Raw genomic sequence first — 17,004 nt, 5'->3', positions numbered from 1 at the left:
AACCTTGTTACATCTTTTTATAATCTCTTCAAGGCTTGCATCCCCATCTAAGGAGAGCATGACTTTCTGGCAATGGGCATTAGCGTTCTCTCCAACTAATTTCCAAATAAGACCAGCTGCTTCTCCTTTACCTACTAATCTCTCAACAGCCACCTGTAGGGAACCACAAACATCAGGGAAAGATTCATCTAGGCTCTGTCTGCAAAGTCTGCTAAATCTGCAGACAGAGTCATCCATTGCAGAGACTCCCCAGTTGTAAGGAAAACGTCTTATTCCACATCCCTGCCTATGGACTCTAAGCTGGTTATTTATATTAACTCTCCTTTGGGATTACCCCATGTCTAGCCCACTCAGCATGAATAGGTGGATCTGCAGAAGGGAGACACCTGGAGTTAGTGCTTCATTCTAAGAGGGGATCTAGCAACAGGACACACCCCTTCTCATCTCAAGGAACCATTAACACCTGTAAGACACAATCTCCTGCCTCAGAGGCCAAGCCCTTTTTACCCCCTGGGCCTGCCCTACCAGCTGACATACATGGCAATTCTCAGAAAAGGAGAAATGTCCCTATAACAACTTCCTGGCTTCTCTCTCCTCTTCTGTTTCTGCTGTTCAATAATTGTATTTCAATCAGTTTCATACATTATAAAAATTTGAGGCATATTATTCTTAACACTCAAAAGACCAATGGATTTGACTGGCTCCAAAAGGCTGATGGAAGAAGGAAATGAGAGTTAATATTCATTACCTCAATTATCCCAGAAAGGCAAACTCCTTTTTTTTTACTGCCAGAAATCCTTGTAAAGCCTATCCACAATGCAAAATTGTTGAAGAATTTCTCAGTCCAGAAGTTTAAATATCCTGCTGGATAACAATTTTGTCTACTAGGTAAATTTGGCTGGATATCTTATTGATCAGGAGGCAAGATTAGAACCTAAAATTTTAATCTGCCTTAAATGACAGACAGTTGGTAAGCAGATAGAATTTACGAGAAAAAAAAAAAGAGTAAAAAAAAATCAAAGAAACAAGAAAAGGAATCACCTATACTAGTTTGTATTTTTTTTTTTTTTAATTCAGGGCAAGAAATTAGAAAACCGGAGTATGTATCAGTTGGGAATGGCTGTGAATGTTTTGGTATCAAGATGCAAGAGAATACATTTGAAACAGAAGAAATGACGAAAAGAACAGTTTCTAAAATTCATAGGAGGAATTTCACATTTGGGCATGTGTTTCAGATAGAAAATATATGTAGGATTTAGTCTTCCCTCCTCTTGTAGGACTATAGTAAAACAATAAAGTATTGCCAACATATATATGAATTTGACAATATCAAATAAATTGCTGTTTGTTTTTAAATACTTCTCTGAAGTTTATGTTGTCTATAATAATATAGGACTTTTACGTGTCAAATATTTATCACTTTATTTGCTCACATTCTCTGCTCTTAAGAACATTAGGAATTTGACATCTTTTTTTAAAGAAGCTATTTTTATGATTATTGTTAAAATAAACTTTACTGATCACTTTACTTTTTAATCTTCTGTACTTTCATTGCTTCTCTCACTTCTAGAAATCAGTCTTCTATAAGGTAAAATTAGAAGGGCGAAATATAGGTAGAAGTTGGGTGTAAGAGTGTGATAAGTTTAACAGTAAGCAATATACTAAAGTCAGATTGTGGTGAATAGTATTATAACTGAGGCACATTTTCCCCCAGAACAAGATATCATTTTAATAACAGCCATGTGTAAAGTGTTAATAAGATGGATGGCACTGGCAGGCAAAATCCAGGGATTGTATGACTAATTTTTTTCTTAGGCTAGCTGTTATAAAGACAGTGGGACTTTGATTTCTGGGTCACAATGAAAAGAGACATTGAGGGCTAAGAGAGCCTTCTAAACTTAGGTTCGTTTTCCTTCTCATTGACCTGACAAGACAGTGGCATCTTTTGACAAAGGTAAGAGCGCTAGTAGTTTGTATGACTGCTGGGTGAAGTAATAACTGAAAAGGATATGAATGGGACCAGGTGAATTCAAGCTTACATCTTGACTTTATTTCTTACAGCTTCCTTTTTATATCCCACCTTAAGCATGTTTTTCTCTGTTATACATTACACAAATGCCAGAAAACCACACAAAGTATAACCAAGGTTGTGACATTTCCTTGTTCTGTTAGTCAAGGCACATCCTGTTTGTGTTTTTCTCTTAGGGGGCCCTTTTTGCTTCTACATAAGGTATACTCTGGTTATATTCTGATCTTCTATATAAATAATCCAAGGGAGCTTGGATATAGGTCACCAGCTTTGGTTAGGGGGCTAGCCAAGTCCCCTAAAGTCATCCAAGAGACCTCATCTTGCTTGGATTTTCCAAAAGACTTACATCTGACTCCTGATTGGTAGATTGGCAGATAGTTCAGGTACCGATAATCAAGACATCCTCAGCCAATTATGGAATATTTATTAATTGACTATCTTCAAAGGCCTCTAATAAATCTCGGCTAAAAAATAAAATCACACCAAACCTCTTTTTTGCCCTTCCTTGGAGATCAGATCCCAAATTTAAAAGTGAGAAGCTAGGACAGTGGAGTTGTCCCCAAGGGAGAGAGCAGTTCCAACTAGTTCTTTTTCTTAAAGAAGAAACGAAAGCTGGGGTGCCACCTTTAAAGTGGCTAATAAGTAGATACTCCAGGAGGCTAGGACTAGTAAAGGTACCCTTCTGCATGTGGCTAAGAGATCGTTTTTTGGTAAAATAGTGGGAAAATAGAGATGACAAAATAGTTTTAATTATCAAATGATACAACACAGTATTAATTTTGTTCAATATGTTATAGGTATTACTTTGCATATCTATTTCTCCCCTATGGAAACAAAACAGTGAAGGCAGAAGTATCTTTATATATATATATATTCCTTGTAATTGATTTTGCTTATTGTAAATTAAATTCATTTAAATACAAGGTATTCTGCTGGGTATTTATGGATCTTCCCAACCTGGCCTCTTTCTATTATTTTAATTTTTGTGTCTTTTTTTGTTTGCTTTTTATGTTGGTATACTATTCGCCTCCATGAACTGACAGTGGCTCTGTCTTGCTTTCTTTTTCCCATAAACAAGTAGGAATTTTCCATCGTTGTATAGACCTGATCTCTGGAGTGTGTGTTCCTTGTAGAATCCCTAACCTGCACCTTGGAGAATCCCTGGCACGCAAGATGAAGTTTAAGCACTTGAAACACAAGTTGGTGGAAAAGGTCTTTCTAAATTTTACCTTTGGTGGAATACTTGGAAGACGAAAGATATTATAGAACAATCAGGAAATACCTGAGGGATGACATGAATTCAGGCCTCCCTGATGCAGAAGGTATCTCTCCATATGAGCCATCACTTTTTGTCTCTCCTTATGTCTAACAAAATTTCTAAAAAGAGAACTGTCCCATGATGACCCGACCTGCGGGTCTCGAACTAAGGGGGGTCTGAAGCCCCATGTCAGCCTGTAAGCACAAGGCTGGTAAGGCTACAACCTGGGAATGGGTGAAGAAAGAAAGAGGCGGAGACGATTCTGCACAGGGCAGAAAAGTTCGTTTATTGAAGCAAAGTAGAGGGTTTTTATACGTTGTGGCCACATAGCAAAGTAAGTTTCCATAGAACAAAGGATATAACATCTGTTGACCATATGTCAGGAAGTCAAGGCAATGTGTGACAGATTTATGGTTGAAACATTCATCATGTGTTTGACAGGTTTTAAGATCTAAAGAATACTTATTGTTAACACCTAGGTCAGAGAAACCTTGGGGTAGGGAGTTCTCACACATCCAGGACATTCCTTTGGGGCCAAGACTTTTATCTAATCTTAAAATGGTTTGCAGATGTCTGGGTGAAGAGCCTTGGCATGTCCCCCTTCTTCAATTTAAAAAAAAATAGGAGGGAAGGCGTTTTGACTCAGAAGAATCACGTCTAGCCAATTTGAAATTTTAATTATTATAATCCTGTTGTTACGGTTTTTCTCAATTCTATGCATAGGGAGGAGAGCACTGAACAGAGCAGAGAATTAGCAGAGGCTTCTATCCCTAGGGTCAGATGGTCCACTGCGACCAACAGCTATGGGGAACACCAATTTTTGTTGAGTTTGTCTGTCTTTGTTAGGCCGTTGATTCAGAGGTGGTCCTGTCCATTCTATGGTAGGCAGAATTCCTAATGACCATATGCATTGCAGGCCGATTTGAGACAGGTATCAAGCAGACAGTCCTGATGATCTTCCGGTGCTCGTGTGTTGCTGAGGTCAGTACCTTTCTGCCTTTCAGGGAACAGCCAGTGCATTATGAGTTTTGCATCTCCATCTCCATATTTCTCTCCCCTAGCAAGAGTATGAGAAAGCCTGGCCTTTTATAAAGGCTTATCAGCCAATTAGAGGTTAGAATTTGAGGGACTAATTCTTATGAATATCATTTTGCCTTCTCTCTTATCAAAGGTAAAGGCCAATGCCTATTGATGTACAACAATTTGCATTACATCAGATAACTGTGAGATTCTATATAACATTATCTGATCCAAACTTTCTTGATGCCGCCAAGCAGCATTGTTTTTTATCATAAATTGTGGTAGACTCGCAGCTAAAAAAGCTACCTCCTGTTGTATTTTATATATTAGTATTTCCTCTATCACATTAAGAGCCAAATTAACCACTGATATAGCTGTATCAAAAGAACTATCTCGTTTCATTCTAGTTAATTTTCTTATCATGTCTATAGACAAAGAAGGATTTTTACCAAAAATTATTTAAGGGTTTGGCACATACATCTGTGCAGGTGCGGGGTACGGAAGGGCTTCCCTAGTTGACTCGTTCCGTATCGTCTGTATCTTGACAGTTCTTTATTAATTGTCTATGCCCAGGGAGGGAGCCACTCTTCTCTGGAGCACAAACATCTCTAGGAATGGCTAGTTCCTATCATCTAGTGTCAAAAATATACAGAGTCCATGGAACGGTCAAGTTCCCATAATTTGGAAGCTGAGGCCTGTTAGATTTGAGTGAGCTTATAATCCTAATATGAAATTTTAAATTTCTTATTCATTTGGCCTTAAGATCACGAAAATAGTAAGAGGACTGAGCTAATGGAGGAAAATTAGAATAAATTGTTTTCATCTTCCAATACATATAGCAATTACACATTATTACAAAAAGAACAACAATAATAATATGGGTATGGCTAAACTATTAAAATAAATGGTAGCGCTACATGATCTAAATAAGAAATCATACCAATGGTGGTTAGTATCCGATGTTACTAAATGAGAGGCCTCGATAAGTTGTCCTGCAGCTATAAGAGTCTGTATTCGATGTTCATTTAATGCGCGCTGATTAGACTCTAATAGTTTCTTCATAACTAAAGATCTGTTTAGGATATCCATATATATGAAGTAAAGCAAAGTAATTAGGTAAGACAAAAGGTAACACATGAAATTGACACATAACAGCCCATATCTTAACTTGACAATACACAATAGTTCCAGTACACCAAAAAAAAAGTACACATAGCATTTTCAGGTCATTGTTTTTCCATGCTTCTGGTAAATTAAACATATAATCCCACATTGCAACAATCTCTGAGCATTTTCTTTTTGTATCTAGGTATACATATTTTGTAAAGGGTATTTGGTCCACTTAAATAATTTACTAATATTTTCAGTAAAACCCAAACTAGTAATAATACTATCATCAAAAATCTGTAGAAATTGGCCTTGATATTTTAAAGTATTTTGGTGGGGTAGGATCGTTGTGGGCAACTATTGAGCATTTACAGTCAAAGCCTGAGAAACATCTTGCCCAGCACTGCGCAGTCTGCTGGCCAAGGTCTCAAGGTCTATTGAATTAACTATACCCAAACCAGTTCCAGCACCACCAAATAGGGTATCATACCAGGTTCTTTTCTTTCTAACACAATTCATCAGAGGAGGAAAAGTTACATTATTGGTACAAGTTTTTAGGAACTCTTATGATTGATGGAGGATGTTTTGTAGGAGGGGGAGGTGTCAGTAATAGATATTTTATCTAATAGTGAGGTTTCAATACTGCTATCAAGATTTTACATGCACAGTTCATCAGTTGCTTTTCAATGTTGGTCTCAGTTTGTTCTCTGCATTCAGTTGGGAAGTCCACACTCTCGGAGCCCACTCTCTTTCCTATGTAGCACTGCTGTATCTGGATCTGGATCAGTCCTTTCCAGCTCAGGGTCAGCTTGTCCTCCTTCCATGTCTGAACCAGGACCCCATCTCCAAGCTAGAACTCATGCACTGTTGAAATCCTAAGGGAGGAGTCTGAGCAATAAGCCTGTTTAGTTATAAAGTTTTCAGATGTTACAGTAAAGACATAACATATTTCCTTAAAAAACAAATCCTTGGTTTCAAATATTGGATACAAGGAAGAATTTTGAATCCCTTTTGGATAAGGGTGACCATACAACAATTCATAAGGTGACAATTCCACATTTCTTCAGGGGTTTTGTTTTAATTCTTAATAAGGCAAGGGGAAGGCACTTGGTCCAGGGCAATTGTGTCTCTAATGCCAATTCAGTCAGTTGCTGTTTAATTTCCTTATCCACCCTTTCCACTTTACATGATGAGGGAGGATGCTATAGCTTGGGCCACAGATTGGAGGATCTTAGCTGTGAAACAGGTGCTTTGGCCTAAATCTGCCTGCTCCACCATCTCCTCTGTACTTACAGATTCCTCTTCTCCAGGCCGCTTTGCTTCCTTATCTGCAAAGCAGTTTCTCCTTATCTCAAATGAATTTCCTCTTTGGTGCCCCTGCACATGAATCACTGCAGGATTCTTAGGTAACATAAGATTAGTCAAAATTTCAGTGACCAATGCCCTGTGTGCCAATCCCTTTCCTTTACTGTTTACCATTCCCCTTTCTTCCCATATTTCCCAAATATATGAACAATTCCCCAAGCATAATTTGAATCAGTCCTTCAAGCAATTTTAGGGCTTGATTTACTGCATATAATTGACAAATTTTGAGCTGACCACTCTTTTGGCAAGAATCCAGCTTGAACCAGAGTCAAATTTTCCCATTAACAATAGCATAACCATTTTTCCTTTTCCCATTAACTATTTGTGAAGAACCATCTATGAACTATTCAGTGCCTTTCAACAAAGGGACTTCCTACAAATCTTCCCTAATCTTAGTTTGGTAATCAATCACATATGGACAATCATGTTCAAGGGACACATGTTCCCCAGGGGAAGTGAATAAGAACATGGCTGGATTAAAGTTATGGTCTGGTGAGAGTGCCAAATCATCTCTTTCCAATAGTATTGCTTCATATTTTAAAATCCTTGAATCAATTAGCCACCTCCTGGCCTCTTTGATTCAGAATTGATTGAACCTGGTGCAGGACATTCACTATTAAACTATTCCCAAAGGTTAATTTCTGACTTTTCTTGTACCAAAAGTGCTGTGGCTGATAACACTCCTAAAGCCACATTGTTTACTGTATTTATATTTTACCTCATGTTCCACAAATTGCAATTTGTCTTAAGAAATTATCAATCCCTGTGCTCCTAAATAATTTAACAAACTGATAGTGACTTGGACAAGGTCACTTTTTTTTTTTTTCTGTCACAAAAAGATCATCTACATTTTGTAAGACTTTTAACAATAAGAAATTTATCCCAGAATGTTCACACAATTCTTATATCCCCAAGTAGATATTTTATAAGTTGAACATTGTACCAATTATTTTGTTTTTAAAATACCCAATACACAGAAAAATCCCAAATTACATATTGCCATAACAAAAACATTTTCAAAAGGACAAAGGCAAGAACTATTATACTTGGAGTCCCTGTAAATAATTGGCATCAATACAATTAATTAAAACTTCTATTTTCACATAAAGGAATCTGAAAAATTCTTAAAAACATCAATTAAACATTTTTTTTTAATAAATAACCCTTTCAGACTATATATCACATTTCTGATCATATTCTTTGAACACAAAAACTATTATATATCTAAGGAAACAAATGTTCAATAAATTAACATCTTGTAAGAGCAGCTTGACCCCTTTATCAGTTTGCTTTCTTCAACCAAAAACAGCTGCAGCTTCCTACTGCTGTTCTCCCCCTGTAAAAACACATCCTTGTCTCACAGTCATCTCTCCGTGACTCCCCTTTCCAACTAGTTCCTTCTTTTCCCCACTGATTTCTTCTTGAAATCTTTTGCTCCCACTAATCAATCCTTCTTAAATCACCTTCATTCTCCTGTCCCATCTCTCTGTCTTTCTCTTCCCAATGCTTACTTACTTAAACCTAACACTTCCAAACCAATAACTCTTCTGATTTCATTTAAACTATTAATTGCTTTTGTAAATCTATCTCTCTTGTCCCTTTTCTTTAATCACCCTTTTTTTTTAAACTTTAAACTTTAAGATTCATAACCCATAATGATAACAAATTACCCAATGTTTCAGAAGCAAACCAAATAGTTTTTCTTTTTTTTTTTTTTTTTTTCTGCCTGAGTGCTTCAAGGCCACTAGTAGAAGCTTCCCAGGCGGTATGGTATTAAGCAGATAAGATTGTAATGCTGTTACTCCCCTTTAGCAGGCTTTGAAAATCTGCTTTTCAGAGAAAACTTTCCCACCAGTGTAAAATAGTCAAGTTTTTTCTTTTGTTTTACTTACAAATTGGTACAACAGGTTAAAAAGTTTAAAATCACAAACAATTTTATATTAAGTAACATTAAAATAATCAATTCCCAAATTTCTTAATCATTGTTTTTAAAACTTAACAAAGCTCTTAAATCACCAAAGCAAACTAGAGGCTTTTCCTAGGACCCCCGCTGCCAGAGAGAAGTTTGTTTCACCTTGAACATTCTTCCCTCCCAGAATCCAAACAGAGCTTCTCTAAACTTCAAAGCCCATTTTACTGCATTTCTCTGTCTTCACAGGGAATGCCTAGATATTCCATGATTTAAGACCACTCTGAAAGAATTACTATTCTGAATGAATTCCAATTTCCACAATTCAGCCTGTTATTTTTCTAAGCCTGTAACACAGAGGCTGAATTCCTATCTCTTATGAGCTTGCTAACTTTTAACACAGAACAAAAAATTCAAAGCAGACAAACATACACAGACAGACACAGAACTCTATTTTTCTTAACTTTTAAGCCTCTTTCTCTAAAGCTTTCTTTTAAGATCTTTTATGAAAGCTTGTTCTTTAGAGAGCTGGGAACCCATGATTGCGGCAGATGGCATACTCACCGTTTGCAATCTTTTGATTGCTGAAGTAGGGGGTCTGGCCAGACGGGTACGTTCCTTCTCCTCGCCGATCTGCGGGGCTGCCACGAATCTTCAGGTCCCTGTTCGAGGGCGCCAATTGACCCGACCTGCGGGTCTCAAACTAAGGGGGGTCTGAAGCCCCGTGTCAGCCTGTAAGCACAAGGCTGGTAAGGCTACAACCTGGGAATGGGTGAAGAAAGAAAGAGGCGGAGACGATTCTGCACAGGGCAGAAAAGTTCGTTTACTGAAGCAAAGTAGAGGGTTTTTATACGTTGTGGAGCAAATGCCGCGTAGCAAAGTAAGTTTCAATAGAACAAAGGATATAACATCTGTTGACCATATGTCAGGAAGTCAAGGCAATGTGTGACAGATTTATGGTTGAAACATTCATCATGTGTTTGACAGGTTTTAAGATCTAAAGAATACTTATTGTTAACACCTAGGTCAGAGAAACCTTGGGGTAGGGAGTTCTCACACATCCAGGACATTCCTTTGGGGCCAAGACTTTTATCTAATCTTAAAATGGTTTGCAGATGTCTGGGTGAAGGGCCTTGGCACCATGAATGCTCATAAGCAGAATACAAAACTTCAGATCTCCCTTGCCTCTGAATCTCATCTTCCAATAGGAGAAGTTGATAATGTTCCCTTCTTTATATTTACTTCTGACAGCTGATCCTGTTACATTTGCAGTCCTACAATATCCAAATAAGTAATCTCTGAATCAGAAAGGCCAAACACTTTTCTATGAAGCTTAAAACTCACTTTCTCCAATCAGTCATTCTGGAGCATAGAATAATCTACAGTGTAGCAAAGAGTGACTTCTCTGTAACCTCCTCTAGCCTTCTCTCAAACCAACAGCAGATGAAGACTCTAAACTGGTTTTAAAGTCAAAGAATGCACAAATATTTGTAATACAACACATTTCTAGAAGAAGATACCTTGGAAGAATTTCAGAACAGGTCTGTTTCAATCAGGCAGGGGACAGTCTGCCAAACCCAGACCATAGTATATAGTGAGACCAGGGCAAGAACCTGGAGTGGAAAGTCAAAGTGTTGTAGCTTCCACCAACCTGGGAATGTTCTGTGAGGCTTCTTTAGGCCATTTTGTCCTGGTTGCAAATAGATGGTTTGGCAGATTGGCCTTTTGTCAAAGACAAATTGTAAATCACTGAGTGCAGGAAGAAGACCCGACCTAGTCACATTACCCAGCACTGGAAATCAATTAGCAGAACTACCCCTGGGCAGCTGTCACTCTTGTATTGCACACACTTCAAGCCTTAAAAAAAAACAATAAAAAACAAAAAAGAATGATCACCATAGGCAGATTTTATGGAGAGAGAGAAAAACAGACCTCAAATCCTGAGGTTCCTAAAGGCAAAGCAACTCCAGATAAAGCCCTAAAGAGAGACAAAAGTTGGTCCCCATTTCACAAAACTTTCTTCAAAGATTGCATAAAGGATCTTAAAATAGAATTAGAAGAACAATAGGGAAATGAAATGAGATCATTGCAAGAAGGAATAAAAAAATTTCTATTTTGTGATCAATAATGATCTCTAATCCTTCTTTGGTTATAAATTCCTTCTTCCTCCACAAGTCTGAGAGAGGTAAACTATCCTATGTTCTTCTAATTTATTTGTAATCTCATTTTTTTATGCCCAGGTTATGAACCCATTTTGACCTTATTTTGGTGTACGGTGTTAAGTATGGATCAATGCTCAGTTTCTGCCATACTGATTTCCAATTTTCCCAGTAATTTTTGTCAAACAGTGAGTTCTTATCCCCAAAGCTGGGGTCTTTGGGTTTGTAAAACACTAGATTATTAAAGTTATTGATTGTTTTTTCCTTTGAATCTAACCTGTTCCACTGACCAACTAGTCTATTTACAGCACCTTCATTTGATTTTTTTTTTCATTAGTTCTCTTGAAATTCTTAACCTTTTGTTTTGCCATATGAACTTTGTTGTTATTTTTTCTAGGTCATAAAAATAGATTTTTGGAAGTCAAATTGGTATATCGCTAAATAAATAGATTAAATAGTATTGTCATATTTATCATATTTGCTTGCCCTATCCAAGAACATTTAATATGTTTTCAATTGGTTATATCTGATTTTTTGGTGTGAAAAGTGTTTTGTAGTTTTACCCATATAGTTCCTGATTTTCCCTTGGCAGATAGATTCCTAAATATTTCATACTATTGGTAATTACTTTAAATGGAATTTCCCTTTATAATTCTAACTGTTGGATTTTGTTAGTGATATGTAAGAATGCTGATGACTTATGTGGGTTTTATTTTGTATTCTGCAATTTTGCTAAAGTTGTCGATTATTTCTAATAGCTTTTTTAGTAGAATCTCTGGGGTTCTCTAAGTATAACATCATATCATCTGCAAAGAGTGGTAATTTGTTTTCCTCATTATCTACTCTAATTCTTTTAATCTCTTTCTTGACTCTTATTGCCAAAGCTAGCATTTCTAATACAATATTGAATAGTAATGGTGATAGTGGGCAACCTTGTTTCACTCCTGATCTTACTGGGAAGGGTTCCAGTTTATCCCCATTACATATGATGCCCCAAACTTCTTGATGTACAAGTGACCTGTTGTAAGTGAATTCTAGCTGAATTTGGAGATATCTGTAGTTGCCAGAAACTACAGAATTAGCCTTGACCAGTGTAAAGCACTTGAAGATTCAAAACATTGCTTGAGACTTTCTAAGTATTCTGCTCCCTAGCTTATTGCATGTGCATGTGTTTTATTCCTTTTGCCCCTGAGCCCTGCTCAAAAGACTCAAAAACCCATAAATACGTTCCCCTTCCCTCACTCTACTTTGAGCAGCTGTGAATTTGCTCTGCTCTCTCCATCTCTCTCAATTTAAACAAAGATAGAATTTTTTTCCACATTTCTCTAGTACTTTGAAACCTTAGATCTAGTCATTAAATCACAGTGGAATGGCAGAGAAACTGAGGCAAAATGGAGATTAGAGAGTCTTTAATGTTTTATTTAAAGGGAGAGATTTACTGGGACCAAATGGATCCATGGTTTCTTCCCAGGGCTGAATGGGACTATTGTCTCCAAGAATCCAGCAGAGAATGTTGAATACAAAAATTCCTTTATAGGGTAACAAGAATAATGACATAATGGGGGGAGGCACTGGAGAGGGAGAGGCACCTGATATTCTAATTAAATGGGATGGGGAGAGGCACCTGATGTTCTAATGATGTCTAAAATCTAAGATCTTCAACTTTCAAACATTCTAATGATTAAGAGGGAAAGGTTGTGTTGCAGTATTGAGCATTACAATTAGGAATAGAGGCAGAATAATTCAGGGAAACTGGGTCAGGAAAATTATGGAAACTGAATTAGATCCATAAAAGGGAACTGTGGCACTACAACAGCCTTTAATTCACACTTTATACAATAAAGTTGTTTTCTCACAATAACTCTGTGAAGTAGGCAGCACAATAATATTACCTTCATTTTCAAGCCAAAATTTTCCTTCATTCAAATGTATTTGCCTACTAAGCAAAAGGCTGTAAAGGGGATGGAGACTAAATTTTCTGCCTTCCTGAGAGTGTAAGATCAGATAATCAGAGTCCAGTATTTAGCTTGGATTAAACAATCTTCTCAGTTTGGCCATTGGAGGTTCAATTCAGGTCTCTTTTAGTTTCATATTAAGGCTTCCATTTCCTTCTGAAGGAACTGCCATCTCTCTAGTGGGGTGAGCTGGTCTGAAGTGATTACTAATAATATTATCTAATTTCACAGTGCTTTGAGATTTGCAAATTACTTTATATAGCTAATCCTGTTTGGTCTTTAAAAAAGCTTTATAATAAGAAGTTATTATACGCATTCTAAAGACAAAATGGCAGACAGAAGTTAAATTACTTATCTAAAGTCACAGAGCTAGTTAGTGGTTGAGAACATTTTTGAACTTTGTTCAATAACCTTATGTACAAGGCCACCTAGTGGCCTAAGTATTACTTTCTACTATCCACCTTCCCTGCCACCTCAGAAAGGCAGATCATGGATTGTGAAATTAGAGTGAATATTTAGTAATTGTTTCTATCAAATTGGTTTTTCCAAAAGTTGAGCTGTCATATGCTGATCAGGTCATCAGTAATTTGGAAAGAACTTTCGATTGCTAACGGGAATGTTTGGGAAAGCTGGTCTTAATATCAGGAATGTCAGGAATTAACAGACCCCCTAATATCTATCCATTGATTGGGGGTTGGGCAGGAATTTCATTTATGTCAGATTAAGAAATTTTGCTCTAGATTTATAATCCTGTGATTCACCAAATATGAAAATAATGCACATGAATATTTGACAATGATTCAACATTATTTAGAATCACCTGAACTTCTGTGCAAAGGGTCCTTACTCATACTGCCTTTTTATTGGAGGAAAAAGCTTGCTAGATGATTCATCCCTCTTCATAGCAATTCTGAAAGTGATGATAATTCTGGCATAGACTTTTTTTTTTTTTTTTTTTTTTTTTTTTTGAGGCTGGGGTTAAGTGACTTGCCCAGGGTCACACAGCTAGGAAGTGTTAAGTGTCTAAGACCAAGAAGGGGCAGAGAGAAACCAGGATGCTGTTTCTTAGATTCCTTAAAATTCTTTAGATTCCTTGAAGAGATAAAGATAATTTTAGCAAAGTTAAATTCATTGTAACAAATAACTTTGCCAAGAAAATCACAAATGAAGAAACAAAGAGCTTAACACAAAGGAAAGAAATGCACAACAAGAAAGATACAAAGAAGCACACCAAAAGCTAGAATTCATTTCACATTTTTATTGAATGGAGTAAAAGATAAGTTAACAGTAATTTAAGTGACATAGGAGTGAAATAGCTTGAAATCCATGGCTTTCGAAGAACTTTGACAAATTCTAGGAAGACTATGAAAGCCACAGTCCTCATGTGTGTTGTTATTTTTTTTTAACTGCTGAAAAAGAATTGCTATGTTTTGAAATTTCATAAGCAGAATCCACTGCCAATCAGAAGGCACAACATACTTGGGAAGAGTCCTCTTCAGCTTGCAGGGTGAAAGGCAAGCCATCTAGAAGTTGGTGATGCTCCTTGTCTTGCAGGGGAAGTTTGGAAATGGAAAAACACCAGCCGGGGAGCCTAGGGGTGGGCTGAGAATTCCTCCTTGTTGGAATGCTCAGAGAGACGAATAGCAGCAAGAACAAAGATGAGAATCCAGTGCATAGAGAGTCATGGGAGCAGGCTTTGTTCCTGGAAGTGGGGGGCCAGGAGAAAACATGGGTCTAACAGGGGCTACAAATGAAATATCAGGTAACTGATAAATAAGAGAACTCTGCAGAACATTGTAAAAGGCCAGAGTGCCAGTACGGTATTCTAGGTAGAGTCCTACCCTGGGAATAGGGCTTTTCAGTCTGTGGTCCAGCGATCCAGGGTAGGATTGCAAAAAGTAATCCTCTTCCTTCCTGACACATCTCAGAAAGAACACAGAGGGACAATGGGTCTTGCTGCCACCACTTTGTCTCTTCAAGCAGGGGGTGTGGATCCCCAGCATCCACTGAGGTAATCCTGTCACATCCACCTCCCAGTATCGTCTCCCTGAGCTGAAGGCCTGCTCAGCAAGGACCATGTGAAGATGCCCGTCATCACCAGGGTGGGTGTCCACCTGCCAGCCTTCTCCAGCTCTTACACTCCTCAGATCCTCAGCCACAATCAGGCAAGGACTGGCTGATGCAGGATCCAACCTGATGTGCACTCTGAAGCGGTTGAGCATCTCTATCATGCCAGGGACGGGACACACTCTGAGCTCCGGGATGAGCGCCTTGGCCCTTTGGGACAACACTGACTCGCTCCTTTCCAGCAACTGCTTGACATCCCGGAGCAGATCCACATTGGCTTGGCCCTCTGCTTCCTGGAGATCTAGCATGAGGTCCTGAAGGGTTCTCATTTGCTGGGAAAGTCTGTCCTTCTCACTTCTTTCTTCTTCCTCAATCCTAGCAAAAGGGCATTCCTTGAATAAGTGCAGGTTGTACATTTTGTAGTATTCTTCTGTAATCATCTTGTGCCAGTTCACAAGAGGTCTGGGACTAGCAAGAAGTTTCTTTGCTTCCTCAAAGTGCTTCTCCAAGCAACTTTGAAGGTGCTGCAGCTTCTTCCTGACATTGGGAGCAGCTTCTTCTACAGGACAGTGCCTGTGAGCCCTGTGCTCTGGGGTTTGGCAACATCTGACACAGAGCAATGTCTGGTCGTCTTCACAGAAGAACTCCAAGACTTGCTGGTGAGTGGCACAGCGCCTCTGTCCTTCAGCACTCTGCAACAGCTGGGAGCTGAGCTGTTTCCCCAGTTCAGTCAGCTCTAGCAGGCGCCCATTGATACATAAAGGTGATTCTCTGACCTGAGACACTTGCCTGCATTCAGGGCAAGAGAAAGCTGTAGCTGCTGAGCTTGGGAGACATGCTCGGCAAAAGCTGTGCCCACACCCGATGGTGACTGGCTCACAGAAGTACTTCCAACAGATGGGACACGTGATCTGGTTCTGCAATTGTTGCAGCATTTCCACAGCAGCAGCAGCCATTCTCCTCTCTCCACTTGCTTCTGTTCTGCAGCAGCTGAGATGAAGAGCCTTCACTTCTATTCAAAGCAGTGCTTCTGAGCAGAAGAAGGCTCTCCTTTTATAGCAGGTAGCCCCACCCCTCTAGAGCCTCCCTGGCAAGGTGTGAATTCCCCTGTCCCAGAATTCTGAAGTTCTACTTGTTAACTCTTCCCAGTTGACAGAGCCCTGAGGACCTCAGAGTTCACACTTTTAGTTGACTCCTTTGTATGGATGGGTTTCACCATCCTGATGGTTACCCTATCTTTTAGGAAGAAGCCTCTGAAAACAGGGAGCTTCAAATCAATGAATTTTACAATCTGATTTGTGCAGGAGCCCCATGTAAACACAGGGATCCATAAGTACCTTCTCTCCTTTACCCTGCCATACCCAATCACTTCCAAGTCTCTCCAAGAATCCTCTGCATCTCTCCCTTCAGTCCAGTTATGGAGAATCACAGAATGTGAGATGAGAAATCCTCCTGCATGGTCATTTAGTGCAAGGAACCCATGTTCATGATTAGGGCCATCTCTGTGATCCCCAAGTGTGATGCCCATGGCTAAAACACACTGTCAAATCAATATAATGGGAGCCAAAATACAAACAAGGATCAAGAGGAAAAGAGTAGAACAGTTCTTTAATGTTCTTAATCAGTATATCCAAGTGCAAATTTTTGGAGAGTTGTCTACTTCATGAAGTTGTCTGCTTCTGGAAAGCATTTCTTCATAGGAATTCTTCCCTAGGGGACTGTCTTTGAGCATCATCCCAAAACTGTCCATTTTGATCTAATTAACTCTGAAATATATCTAGGCAAATCAGCCATACAGTATCCTTAGGGCCTTATTTTTAGGACAGATTTGCAGACACATTTATACCAGTAGATCAGATTTTCCAGATGCCAAGAGATTTTATTGCTGAATAAATCTTCTAGAAATATATCCTTGTAGAAATTTAAAAGGATCTTAAGAAAATCTAATCACATTAAGAAAATCTAATCACGTTGACTGTTCAGCCACCTCAAAGATAAAATTACTAATGTAAACAAAGGTTGGATCTTCTAAGTATATCGATTTCTTAAGCAACAAGCTTAAGCCTCAATCTCCAAAACATGAGAAGATAGACTTTTATAAATTAAAAGCAATTAATTAAATACAATCAACTAAT

At 38.3% G+C, this 17,004-nt stretch overlaps 1 protein-coding gene and 1 long non-coding RNA gene across 2 annotated transcripts in view; both read right to left on the bottom strand.

The window, feature by feature from the left end:
- Positions 1-15,825, bottom strand: part of LOC141562412 (E3 ubiquitin-protein ligase TRIM21-like) — a 44,694-nt gene extending 28,869 nt beyond the window's left edge. Inside the window, exon 1 of the mRNA XM_074302455.1 lies at positions 14,551-15,825. Within this exon, the coding sequence (XP_074158556.1) occupies positions 14,551-15,825 (1,275 nt within the window). The remainder of the gene's footprint in view (positions 1-14,550) is intronic.
- Positions 3,553-9,510, bottom strand: LOC141563511 (uncharacterized). The gene is made up of 2 exons (XR_012488443.1): positions 9,253-9,510; positions 3,553-6,302 (listed from the first exon to the last, which is right to left on the bottom strand). It is a non-coding gene; the product is annotated as an uncharacterized LOC141563511 (long non-coding RNA).
- Positions 15,826-17,004: the final 1,179 nt, after the last annotated feature.

Source organism: Sminthopsis crassicaudata, chromosome 3, assembly GCF_048593235.1.
Source record: "Sminthopsis crassicaudata isolate SCR6 chromosome 3, ASM4859323v1, whole genome shotgun sequence".
NCBI classification, from domain to species: Eukaryota; Metazoa; Chordata; class Mammalia; order Dasyuromorphia; family Dasyuridae; genus Sminthopsis; species Sminthopsis crassicaudata.
The sequence above is the reverse complement of the archived record's forward strand: the minus strand, read 5'-3'. Positions and strand labels throughout refer to the sequence as shown.